This window comes from Hylaeus volcanicus, chromosome 4 (genome assembly GCF_026283585.1).
Source record: "Hylaeus volcanicus isolate JK05 chromosome 4, UHH_iyHylVolc1.0_haploid, whole genome shotgun sequence".
Lineage (NCBI taxonomy): Eukaryota > Metazoa > Arthropoda > Insecta > Hymenoptera > Colletidae > Hylaeus > Hylaeus volcanicus.
The window spans coordinates 4,133,090-4,146,720 of NC_071979.1; the positions used below are offsets into that span (position 1 = coordinate 4,133,090).

The following is a 13,631-nucleotide window of genomic DNA, read 5'->3' on the forward strand; positions in this document are numbered from 1 at the left end:
CTTGCAAAAAATTGTGCACGTTCTTAAATGTGCATAAATATATGTGCGAAGCTGTTTACACAAATTTTGATAATTCTTACTTGCAAAGAATTGTGCACGTTCTTAAATGTGAATAAATATGTGTGCAAAACTCTTTATAAATATTCCTTATAAATTAATAAAAAAAAGATCCTCAAAAAGAACTCAAAATTAACGGTCTACGCTAGAGTATCTCCTCAATTTCAATCGTAAAGGTATAATAGAGAAATGTACGCTATAGGGAAACTGCTTAAAAGCTGATCGAGCTGTTGTATAGAGAAATAACGTTACAAGCCTTCCCCGTTACAGAGAAACCGCGTTGTAAGTATATCGCGTTACAGGAGTTCCTTTTCAATTTTTGCGCCGCATAATATGAAAACCGCGTTCTGAGGGTGCCGCGTTATAAGAGGATTTGCCGTACAGGAAACGTACCTCTGGTAATACCTAAAGCACTGTTACCGTATCGCTAAACATGGACGCTTGCTGAAATAGTAAAACGTGGCGGCGAGCGATAGATAATTCAGGACGCGGCGTTCGCTCGTCCGTTTTCTTTTCATTAGGATTATGACACGGTGTAATTTGCATGAACCGATACCGTTGCTAGTAAGTGGCCAGCAACGTTTATTCGTAAAATAAACGAGGCTGTTACGTACGGGCTGTTTGCTATTATCGATTTCCAGCGACGAAGAAAACTTCGCCGTCGTACGACCACGTCGACGGAAGCCAGCGTCCAAGATGAGGTCATGAACATGCTTGAGGCTGACGAAATTGCCGAGGAGGCAGCGCAGGACGCTGAGGTCACCGTCGAAGATGACAGGAACGAGGCCGGATCGAAGCAGAGCTTGCTCCGTATGGACCCGTGCTTGGAGAAACACTGTGGCGCAGGACGAGTTTGCAAGGTTCGTTACGGAAAACGAAATGATTTCTTATCGCGGTGAGATGAGCTTGCCTAGGTCTTTGTTTGAAATAGGTACAGTAGTCGATTATCCTCATTGATTGCTTTATTACTGGATTACATTATAAATGTTGTTATGCCGGGGGTTTTGGAGCACGAGAATTCATTTTAATTAAATATAAAGTTTATTAAAAAACTATAACTTTTAAACAATATAACGATAATCTTGGAGACTGGTAACGGAACGTCTTCTCTCTTTGAGTTCTCAAATCGCTCTCTTCTATTTTAAAAGTTTGCCGCTTCCTGGCAACCGGAAGCGCAGGAACTCGTTTCCGCAACTTCACATCGTCGCAACATCTTTACACTGTCGCGACGATGTAACTCTCGGAGCTGTAGTGCGGCATCTTCATACCGTCGCAACAATATGTTGACTTTCTATGGATGAATGTATACGCGATTCGAAGTTTGAGTCTAATTCTCGAAAACGGGGGGTCCCAGAATTAGAATAGTGTAAAAATCGAGAATAGGAGGGGGGTAGTCGAGACGATTCTGAACGACAATTTCTTTTGAAAAAATGTCGGATGGTGCTTCGTTTTTGAATTATTAACAAAAAACCAAGGACCAATCGTAGCTCCCGAATAGTGAGCGCTCAGACGCGAGAGGCTGGCTCGAGGCTTCTGGGTTACGCCTATGCTCTGAGCGCACGCTACTCGGGCGCTGTGATTGGTCGATGGTTTTTTGTTGATAATTCAAAAACGAAGCATCGTACAAGATTTTTGCAAAGGAAATTGTTGTTTAAAATAGTGACAACTATCCCCTATTTTCGATTCTTACACTAATTCTGGATCACCCTGAATACAACTCTTGACTGTCTTTAGTTCGTGTCCTTTCCATAGCCATTTAGTTTTCTTCGTCCTACCTCCTCCTTTCCTGAAGATCATTTTGTTTTGTCAATGTTCAAAACCAGGCTTCTTTTACACTCGAGGAAAAATGTCGACGACGATATATCGTTGTAAATGAATTCTGGAAGAGTTTAGTAACCCGGAATTCTTCATATTTCTGGCGTGGACGTTGCATTATAATTCCAATGTGAATAATTCGATTGGCTAGTAATGTATAACTAAGTAACAAGAGTACTGTCTTCTAATATTGTAATAAACAATATACGTATGTATAATATTCAAAGAATTAAACATACGTTCTCCGTATTTTGTATTGTATATACCAGCAATGCAACTAGCTTCTTTAAGAGTCATACGTCACACTGGTATCATTTGACTCCTGAAGAAGGCAACTATAATATTAGGTTGTCCCGAAAGTTTCTTTCGCGAGTTGCACTCAATTATTTGACGTGGTCGTGTTTATATAAATAGACAATCTAATTTCATAGATATTCATGTTGTAACAGTAATGGAGCAAAATGAGTCGTGCACAATTCAGTAATGTAACATGAAACATAAAATATTGTGCATCTATTACTTATTAATAAAGCGAAAGAAACTTTTGGGACAACCTAATATAATACTGACGAAACGATACAGGTCACACTCGGAAGCCTCGGTTAATATAAACTACGAAGAAGATGTGATTGAAAGGCACAAGTATCTGAAAGAATCTTCCTTACAACTCTTCGCGCAATTCTTTCAAAACGGAAGTACGTACTCGTTCTCTGCAATAATTACAACAATTTCAGATCGTCAACGAGGAGAGCGCTGAATGCGTTTGTGTCGATGTCTGCGACGAAGAAGTCGATCCTAGACGAAAGGTTTGCACCAATTACAACGAAACGTACGGTAGCGACTGCCAGGTTTACCAGGCTCGATGTTTCTGTGAAACTGGCGACGCCAGGTGCGCTGGACCTGACAATCAACACGTTCACATAGAATACTATGGTGAATGCAGACAAATGCCTGTAAGTAATCATCAACTTCGATAACTGATTTACGCGATTTAAAATAAAAATGAAACTCAAAATTACAGTTCCATTACTTGTTCATCTTCGAAATTATTCTAATAGAATAAATAACATGATATTTCATTACAAAACTATTTACTTACTCATAATGTACGAGTAAAAAACATTGCACGATACATAAAAAATTAAGCAAATGGTGAGACAGTTTTCAATTCACCTAGCACGACAGACTTAACGACTTTTAGTATTCTCGTATCCTTTGAATAAGATACTTGGACCTTTTGCCAGCATTGCAATTAATTTCTCCAAGAGTTAAATGTTTCAGTGACATCGGCACTGATTTCATTTCATCCCTGGAAAAGCTAGCTGCAATGTTTTCGAAACGTGGGAGTATTTTATTCGAAAGACACGTCTTACACTCGAATGCCTCAGTGTCGTCCATGAAGAAACGAACTGTAAAAGCCTGAATATTAACGTTGAAATGGAATTGAAATAGAAAATTCGTAATGCTCGTATACTGTATAATTAGCTAATACACATAGCTATTCTGTTGTCGTTAACAAATGGTGTAACTCTCCGTTTTATTTAAAAAAAAAATTGGTTTTGATTTCTCTATATTCACAGTTATTACTTTTACACAGTATGCACAAGTACAATCTAAGATTCGTTAAAACAAATTGTATTAAAACGTGCACACATTCAAAATCGATAACAAAATTTGTTGCACCTTTTTCATTTACTTTTTCTAAGTTGAAAGTCACTCGATTATTTTACCGAAATTTTGAGAGATAATTATTGCAACAGAAAACTAACTATATTGGTAAATTGACTTTAGCCCCTCCTCTCTCTAAATAAAAAAAGAAACTGTAGTCGAATATTTAATATGATAGATATGTATACAGGGTGTCTCAAAAGTCGGGGAGGAGCCGGAAATGGGGGATAGCTGAGACGATTCTGAACAACAATTTCCTTTGCAAAAATGTCGGATGGCGCTTCGTTAAGGAGATATTAAAAGAAAACCCCGACCAATCAGAGCGCGCGTAGACCGTTCGAGCGGCCGCGGTAGCGAAGGCTACGCGCTAGGCGGCAGCGTCAATGTCCTTCGATGCACGTCGAGTCACTTGTTCGCGTACAAGCGCGGCCCCCAGCGCGTAGCCTTCGCTACCGCGGCCGCTCCAACGGCATCCTCGCGCTCTGATTGGTCAGTGTTTTCCGTTAATATCTCCTTAACGAAGCCCCATCCGACATTTTTGCAAAGGAAATTGTTGTTCAGAATCGTCTCAGCTACCCCCCATTTCCGGCTCCCCCCCGACTTTTGGGACACCCTGTATATAGTTTCGATTTAGATAGTTATTATAGTTAAGCGAAAATGCATTATTATTAGATTGCGGATTTGTATGCATTAATAGGGAATAAAAAAAGTATTAAAAGTAAAGTTCATGTTACAATATGTGCAGAGATTTTATTTTCTATAAAAATCCGAAGTGTAGTCGTTAAAAATGATAATAATACTGCATTTTAAAATATCGAACTTCTATTCAAAGTATTTAATTCGAGATAGGAGCATATGCATGTTTTAGGGAAATTAAGATGAATAAAATTGTATCACAAGTGTTCACGTTCCCCGTAGATGTGCAAAGAGGAAGACATGGCTGACTTCCCAAGGCGTATGCGTGACTGGCTGTTCAACATCATGAGAGATCTGGCCGATCGTCAAGAATTACCGTCGCACTACTTGAAAATGCAACGCGAAGCTGAAACGAATCACACGTTACGTTGGACGAACGCTGCCATTTGGAAGTGGTGCGATTTAGACGGGCATCCTCACGACAGGGCTGTTTCCAGGCACGAACTTTTCCCTATCAGAGCACCCTTGATGGCTCTCGAGCACTGCATCGCGCCGTTCCTCGACTCGTGCGATATTAACAACGATCATAAAATTACCCTCATCGAATGGGGTAAATGCTTGGAACTTGACGAGGTAATAATCTTTAATTGTTATAAAAGAGATTAACTTTTCGTCTGATTAAGTAGCATTTTTTGTATAAAACCACAAGATATTCAGGAAGAAAGGTTACTGGATACAATAATTATAATATTATAATTAATATTTTAAAATTAAATGAAATCAAATTAACTTTTCGTCTGATTGAGTAGCATTTTTTGTATAAAACCACAAGATATTCAGGAAGAAAGGTTGCTGGATACAATAATTATAATATTATAATTAATATTTTAAAATTAAATGAAATCAAATGAACTTTTCGTCTGATTAAGTAGCATTTTTTGTATAAAACCACAAGATATTCAGGAAGAAAGGTTGCTGGATACAATAATTATAATATTATAATTCATATTTTAAAATTAAATACGTTTTGAAAATATCTATGTTAATGAAAAAGTTAACCAATGAGCTGTCAATGTATATAGACAAAAGGTTCAATCTCTGCGAGATTATATTATTATAACATTCATTAACAATTTACCGACTAGTAGTCTATTAACCATCCTTTTACCATGGCGAGCAATACTTTCTTATCTATTATTATCGTTACATGGGTTATGAAATATTACATGAATATTAATCTAAAAACGACTCTAAAAGATACAAAATTTTATTAAATTTAATGATATGTCCATACGCTACCGGTCGATAAAGAGCTCAAATTACGCAGGAAAAGTTTTTTATCGATTCATAAAAGATCAAAGAACGGAAGGTATAAAAAAGTTGAAAAAGAAAATTGAAGATCCAGAACGACGAGGTTTTTATGTGCGATTCGTGTCCTATTTCAAATTCTTTGTACGTGAAAGAAGGTATTAAAATATATGTATTTTCAAAATTTTATTAACAATCTAAAACTAAATTTAATACTGCATCGATTAGAAGAAAAAATTTTAATTAAACCTTCACTTTGTACTCTAAAATAATTTCAGCTTTGGAAAACGTTACAAAATAGTACTTTGCTAAAAGCAAAACTACTCGACGTGGAATACATTTTTTTGTGGCTACTGTGCAGCTATTTCTACTTTTAAAAAATTGATTCCAATCGTTTCGCCCATACACTCTGCGAGGCTCGGAAATGAATTTTTCTGAATGAAACGATAACATGAAACGTTGACGATTCTTTCTTTTAACGTAAATACAAGTTTCATTTGTTAGTATCTTTAAATAGTATCCAGATTTATATCAGTGAAACAATAACTCCAATTTTTCGAAGAACTAAATTTTCAGTGTTTGGTGCACGTTTCTCTCATTAAAGATTTACCGCCTTCTTTAATAGAATTGTTGTTTACAAAGAAGGTGGAATTTCCTTTTTTAATTTGAACGTCATTTCTAAGCTTTTCTTATTAGAAATTGGTTAATTTGAAAACCCTTGTAAAAGTCAATAGTATGTTAGTATATGTATATTCTAAGATATAAATAATCGCAAATAATTCTGTCGCTGATGACTTAGTAGTCGATGCGACATAAAACAGACAAGGGAACAAAAATTAGTAGTATGAAATTACAATAAAATTCTTTATATATATGGAATATTCAATGTTTTTCCCAGAAATCTATCGCAGGTAAAATAATATTGATTTTAACAATTGCAGGACGATTTGGATGACAAGTGCGGCGAGTTGGCTGAAGCAGCAAACTCCGACCAATAATAACGTAGAAATTCAAACGACACGCGGTAGTGGTTACGGCTGGATAAACGAACGGAAGAGAGAAGAAAGCGAGAGAGTAAACACACGGTGTATAGGACCGACGAAAGGGCGAGGAATGAGAAAAATGGCGGGAAAAATTCCAAGTAAACCGTTGCACAGCGAACAACGCGCATGTCTGCGCACAGACTCGTCGATATTGCAACCCATCATGGCCGTGCCAACCGCTGTTTTAGACAGCCCTCTCTAATAATATAGAGATGTGTACGTTAGGGACTACACGCGATAATTATATAATATTTTTTTTATAAGCTCAGAACCGCCTGCCATGTAATGGTTCGAAGAGAAACATGACATACCTGCTCTTTTTTCCCTCCCTACACTATAATCTTTAATATTATCCCCGTAGCAATGACGTATGTACGTATTTTCTCTATACACACCTGTATACATGTTTTGTATAAATTTATTATGTGACTGCCTTTTTATCAATAAAGAGTAATATACACTTTGTTTCGCCTGCTGATGCTTATCTGTTATCGTGCTTCGTGTTATCGATTGTTAAATTCAATTATAACAACATACGTGTATGTGTTTGCAATATTATCCGCAATAATTTTCCTTATTACTTGTAATATTTGTTCTTATGTTTCTTTATATTATTGCAGTGTAACGAATCCAATGTAATTAATCGAATAGAAATATTTTCATAAAACAATTTCACCAATGTAATTGTTAAGATGTAAGTATATTGTACATTGCATTAAAGCTATGTATAAAATTTGAATTTTGATGCAACGTTACTTTATGTCTTACGTCGAATAAAGACTCTGCATGAAGACAGTCTGTCGTTCATATAATCGAAACTTCGTCAAACGGTTATTTTGAAATTCATCGGCTGCAACTGATTAGTATTCTACGATGTTTTTTTTTTTTTTAAATAGCATCTCTACGTGATATATCACTGCAGGCAAAATACAATTAACCAGCCATCGAGGTATTATTAATTCCTCTCTTGAAAATTATATAAAATAAATATTCATCGAGCCATGAAAGAATTATTCGCATGAATTAAAAATTTTAACGTCGAAGGACCTATCACGACCAGTAAAGAAACGGAAAAAGATTTCTAACGTCGTAGAATAATTAGCTTTGTTACTTCGTCGTCTCTATTACATTCTTATATTCCTATTAAAAAGTTACTCGAGTTTAAACATAACAAAGAATTCCATTAAAAACAAAAAATCTATTCGATTTTGTGTACGTATATCGATGAAAAAATGAATGATAAGCAATTGTTGTATTCAGAATTATGAAAAATCGTGATAAGCATTTGGTAAGTTGAAAATAAATGGTAGCCAGACGTCGTGAATAATAATACAGTAACTTTAGATAGTATGGAAAATTACCCAGGGTACAGGGCCGGCGTGACCTGTTGCGGGGCCGGGTTCAAAAATTTTATGGGACCTGGATTCACATTCAAATCCTACACTTAAATTTTACAACGCGGAATTATTTATTTACAAATGCTGTTACATGTCTTTTATAAGATGAATATTAAATAATAATACTTTGATGATTCTTGTCACTCCTTTCAATTGAATCATCGCTAATAAAAAAATGTCTTGCATCTGTTAATGGCAGGGCCGGCGTGACCTTTTGCGGGGCCGGGTTCAAAAATGTTGCGGGGCCTGAATTCACATTCAAATCCTACACTTAAATTTTACAACGATAAGATGAATATTAAATAATAATACTTTGATGATTTTTGTCACTCCTTTAAACAGAATCATTGCTAATAAAAAAATGTCTTGCATCTCAGCAGAAATTGCTTCCATTTGTTAATGGTATCATCAGTCTGTAAAAAGTTAATCAAAATCGGTACCTTTTAATTCAGTAATTTTCGTAGGCCACGGGACCTTTCAAAACGCGGGGCCGGGTTCCGGCGTACGCGCTGAACCTGCCTCGCGCCGGCCCTGGTTAATGGTATCATCATTCCGTAAAATGTTAATCAACATTTTCGTAGACCGCGGGGCCCCCAAAAATACGGGGCCGGGTTCCGGCGAACGTGCTGAACCTGCCTTGCGCCGGCCCTGCCAGGGTATACGACGCAACGTTCAAGCGATACGGAGAGAGAGACGTTAGTTTTCGTCGCAGCTGTAGTAACGAATTGCTGCCAACAGATGGCGAACAGGTATTTCGGTGAGTGGCTGCAATTGGTGGATTTTAGTCACGTGGGACGACCGCGGGACACGCCGACAGCGCCAAGCGTATTTGGCGGGACCGCGCTTAGACGGCGTCGTCTGTGCTCCTCGTAAGTTTGTCGTGTAGTGAACCGCAAAGGCTCTTGTCGCATAATGGTGAGTATCCGCGAGTTTTCGGCGGATCCTTTAGCCATCCGTGTCTCGTAACCACGTCAACGTGTTCCAGGATGTTCGTACTGTCTACTGGTGCAGTTTAGTGGTCGTATCTTGTAAATTAACCGTGATTTTTGTTTCCGAACAGGCTGGCGGAAAGGCGGGCAAGGACTCTGGTAAAGCGAAGGCGAAAGCGGTCTCTCGTTCGGCGAGGGCCGGCTTGCAGGTGAGTTTATTACTTACTGCTCAATCAATTCAAACGCGTAGAATATAGTCGTATCGTTATTATTTGCCGTTAATGCACCGCGTACACGTTTATTATACCGGGTTTTAAAGGTAAACAGGTTAAATCATCATGGTTGGCGCGAAAAACCGGTGTTTTTAGATAAGTAATCAACAGTTTATTTTTACGAAAGTGCAATAAACTTTGAGCTATCGAAAAACGTGAATTAGGTTCGTTTAACTTCGATCCACGTGTATCGCGGCGAAAAGTTGAGGAAAATTACAGGGAATTAGATTATTTTTTGAATTAAAGTTATGGTGGTTACGTTTAAGTTCGGAAGTTTTCAAACGAGACGGTTAGTCTGTTGTACGCCCCCCTCTTATATCCTTTCAATTTAGCTATTATTAATTTGTATTGAAATATCTTCTATCGTGAACGATGTAAAAATATCCAATATAAATTGCTGTGTCGATAATTGTTTACGTTTTTATCGTATTGTGACGGATACGCTGAGATAAACGAAAATGACAGAAATTATAACTTAAACTCTGTAGTCTTGCTTTTGTATTCATTTATGTTTACCTGTCATTGAAACTTGACTGAAGACTATGTGCACACTGTTTATTTATGTAAACTGTGCAATATTTCGCGATTCGTTTAAACATTTATTCGATAAAACAATTGATTTCTGGAATTTAACGGATCGTTAGTATGTTATTACGCGTGTGTTTATTTCAGTGTAACCGACAATAAATGCAAACATACTGCTAACATTTAGTAAAATAACGTTTCCATACATGTTGATGCAACCGTGGATTCGATGATAGTCATCATCGGGGTCTTCTAATTGATAAAAATACGAGAGAATCGATTGTTGCTTTAACCATAAATAAATGAAATGTAGGGCGTGCACTATTGAATGACGAAACCACCAACTAAAGCTGGAAAGCTCGAGAAAGTCGAATCATCGTATACCGCTCGATATCCGTAGCGTTAAAACAGAACCGAGTTACTATGCTGTTCCATGTGCGATTGAGGTTTGTTTTTTTTCCGGGACAGTCGGATTCAACGTAACTGTAGAAAATGTCGTAGTCGGGTAACTTTTGTAAACAAAGGATATTGCGAAAAATCATGTCATTGCTCTACGTTCGATATTTCTTGCATGAAAAGCTGCTGACGCGCGTGACCTTATGTTATTCGAACAGACATTACATTATGATGCGTTCTAACCTGTAAATATTTACCTTGTCGTGAAACCGATATTACCATTCGATGTGATCGGTTGTATGTATACCAGCACGTATCACGTTCGTTTTTTTACAGTTCCCTGTTGGTAGAATTCATAGGCATTTGAAAAACAGAACCACAAGTCATGGTCGAGTCGGTGCTACGGCGGCGGTGTACAGTGCAGCTATCTTGGAATACCTCACTGCTGAGGTGAGTGAGAATTGAGAATGTGTGCAAAAGAAGAAAAAGTGTTGATAAAATAGAGAGTGAGTGAGAGTGAAGGGAGTTGGCGGAAGGGGGACAAATACACACAATAGGAAGATCAGTCGCTATAACCAGAACTATACGCGTTGGCATCACTAGTGACTAATGGCGGAGTTACTAACGCCAACCATCATGGCCGTCGTTTCCCGCCTTTTCGTCAATCGTACACGAATAAGATGCAACATACTTTTTTTCATTTTATGCCAATTTTTAGCCCCAAGCACACATTTTTTCTGTATACACGAGGAAAAATGCAATCGCGTAGACATAGTATCTAAATACTCATTACAGACAGAGCTTGCATTCAAAGTTATTTATCTTGCATTATTTTCATTTCGTCAAAATAGTTTATTAAATAAATTTGACCGCATTTATTATGTTATTTAATGTGTATCTGTAATTTATAGTTTACGATTCTTTAAGTTTAACATTATCTCATATGTACAATATTAGAACAACTATGGAACAAAACACTGCTTTGTTCGTTTTAGGTACTTGAGTTAGCAGGGAATGCATCCAAAGATTTGAAGGTTAAACGTATTACACCGAGGCATTTGCAGCTTGCTATTCGTGGTGACGAAGAATTAGATAGTCTTATTAAAGCAACCATTGCAGGAGGAGGTATGTTTTCTATGATGGTCTTATTATTACACAAAACAAGATCATTTATGCATCAATGTTTTGAATTATACAAATGCTATAAAAATTAAAATCATTAATTTTAAAATTCTATTTTCGTTTTTCTTTTCAGGTGTTATTCCACATATCCATAAATCGTTGATTGGAAAGAAGGGTTCGCAAAAGCCAGCATAATTTAGTGAATCGATCGAAGAACATTTCAAGCTACGTAGGCAATGCAGATGCGAAAGCAGCAGAGTGATTGTTGACAAAGTGTACCTATGTTACTAAATTGATGGCGAGACTGGCGTGATATATATAGATATATAGATATATAAATAAAACAAATATTGATATAATTTAATATAGGTAATGAGAATTAAAGAAAAGACAAATTTTCACCACGCAATTGGCATTCAGAAAGGGAAAAGTAATAATATAAGTTCGAAATAAAGAAGAATATTAGTGTGTGCGCTACACTGCAACTATTTGACAAGCGATGCGTTGTAGCATGGCTTGTTCAAGACTGCAGAAATCCTTGGTACGGTACGCGAATATTAAATATTTTAAAAGTTGGAGTATTTAAGGACTTGGATGTGACGAACTGTTTATAGCTTTGAAGTTTATATTTTGTTCCCTTACTAAATCGATGGTGTTTAACTTTGTCTCTTTCTTAAATTACTGCGTGCTACTAACGCTGTTTTCTTAAAATTTGCTATACAGAAATAGCATAATTGTTGTTCTCAAATAATGTCTAACACATACAAGTATTAAGTAGTTTTTATTTCAAAAGTTTCTTTTACTTTCGATATTTAACGTTTCCAATTTTTACTCGCATCTAGATGTCTAATACGCTACGAATGTGGATACAAGTAAAAATAAATACGTAATCATTCTTGTTATTAAATACTCTTAACTGTCTTGACAGCAGTGATTAATGTGTATAAACATCTTTAGAGTAAAAATTTTTTATTTTGGACAATTTATATTCCAAAAGTTTGTTTTGCCAAATATCTTTAATTCAATTTTTAAAGTTTTCAGTCTTTGAAAGCATTAATGTACAACTACAGGATGGAGCACTTAAAAATAATATTTGTATACCTCCATCGCACATGAATCTGTGAAAAACTAACGAGAACAATATTGTTTATTCAAAACAAATGCATGACAATGGATTTCGTATTCAAGTCTATTAATACTTGAGATAAAGAAGTATTAAATGCAAATTAAATGATGTGTATTTATGTGGTTTATTAATATACATTTGAAATATTTGTTATGAGAAATCAGTTTATCTATGTAATATCTCGATAATTTATATGCGATTACCAGCCAGGAATTCTTAAATATTTCATATTAATCCTTTGATTGCCAGGTCAATACACGAAGCTTTTGCGTCATTTTTCGCGTTGGAATCATAAGTGCATGAAAAAGTGAAGTACAAAGAAAATATTTTTATATTTAATGAAAGCTCGTTAATAATTTTGAAAATATGAAACGACGATAATAAGAAACTTCTCAAGTACCATATACGGATTTCTAAGCCAAGTAGCTTTTGTTATAACTATTTCATGGATTCAAGTTGCAATGGATGTATTCAATTTACATATTTTTTAAATTCTCCATCCTGAGTAAGAATATTTTTGGAATTATAGTTCCGTAAACATAGTTTCTGCTAACGTTGTAAAAGTTGATGTCACTTACGAAGTATAAATAGTAGATTTCAAATGACTAAACCGATTTCAACGTGTAATTAAAGTCTTTATCATTTATTCTAGTGTACTATCTAAATCCTATGAGACTGGAACCTTTGGAACGTAATAAGCTTTTACTCTTGTAAAGTGAAATGAAAACTATTTCGACATTGCAAAATCTTCGATGTAAAACATAATCTCTATTCTAGTAGTGTTCATTAATGTAAAAACCATAGCAGAGAAGTTGAATCAGTCTGAAACGTACAAGCAGTATATGTTTTTTAAATAATTCTTGATTTGTTTGATTTCGTTCGTACTATTTTTTATTTTATTCTTCATAAAACTGTTGTGTCATTTAGTGTAATTTTCACTGTACCTACGGTGTTATACCGTATATTAAATATCAGCAATGTGTAAAACGTTCATTTTCATAATAAAGAAAAGTTTTACTATCGAGCATCGTCCAATCAATAAAAACATGTTGAGATTTGAGAGAAAAATGTATACTAATTTATATTTTGTGCCTTCTTTAAAACTCGTTAAATTAGTATGACTTAAAAGGTAATACATAGTTACAAGGCTGTAATACAACGAATGATTTTTGTAAATGCATCATTGTACATGAACTGCGTAATGTCATTTCGTATTACATGTAAACATACGATTTAGAAATATACTTTCTCTAGTAGAGTACAACTGTGTAATTAAAGATAAACACTACCAAATAGTTCAAATTTGTAACCAAAAAAAAATGAAAAGAACTTTTCAA

General features: G+C 35.8%; 2 protein-coding genes across 3 annotated transcripts in view; both read left to right on the forward strand.

Moving 5' to 3' along the window:
* LOC128875271 (SPARC) overlaps positions 1-6,992 on the forward strand; it is a 16,425-nt gene extending 9,433 nt beyond the window's left edge. For both annotated transcript variants that reach the window (XM_054120713.1, XM_054120714.1), the window contains exons 3-6: positions 699-917; positions 2,607-2,825; positions 4,459-4,809; positions 6,426-6,992. In XM_054120713.1, coding sequence (XP_053976688.1) covers positions 699-917; positions 2,607-2,825; positions 4,459-4,809; positions 6,426-6,482 — 846 coding nt within the window. In that variant the 3' untranslated portion in view covers positions 6,483-6,992. The remainder of the gene's footprint in view (positions 1-698; positions 918-2,606; positions 2,826-4,458; positions 4,810-6,425) is intronic.
* Positions 6,993-8,755: 1,763 nt separating this feature from the next.
* On the forward strand, positions 8,756-13,318 carry LOC128875273 (histone H2A.V). The gene is made up of 5 exons (XM_054120715.1): positions 8,756-8,839; positions 8,985-9,062; positions 10,383-10,496; positions 11,042-11,171; positions 11,302-13,318. Exons 1-5 carry the CDS (start codon positions 8,837-8,839, stop codon positions 11,361-11,363), a joined length of 387 nt encoding a protein of 128 aa, XP_053976690.1. The 5' UTR covers positions 8,756-8,836; the 3' UTR covers positions 11,364-13,318.
* The last annotated feature ends 313 nt before the right edge of the window (positions 13,319-13,631 follow it).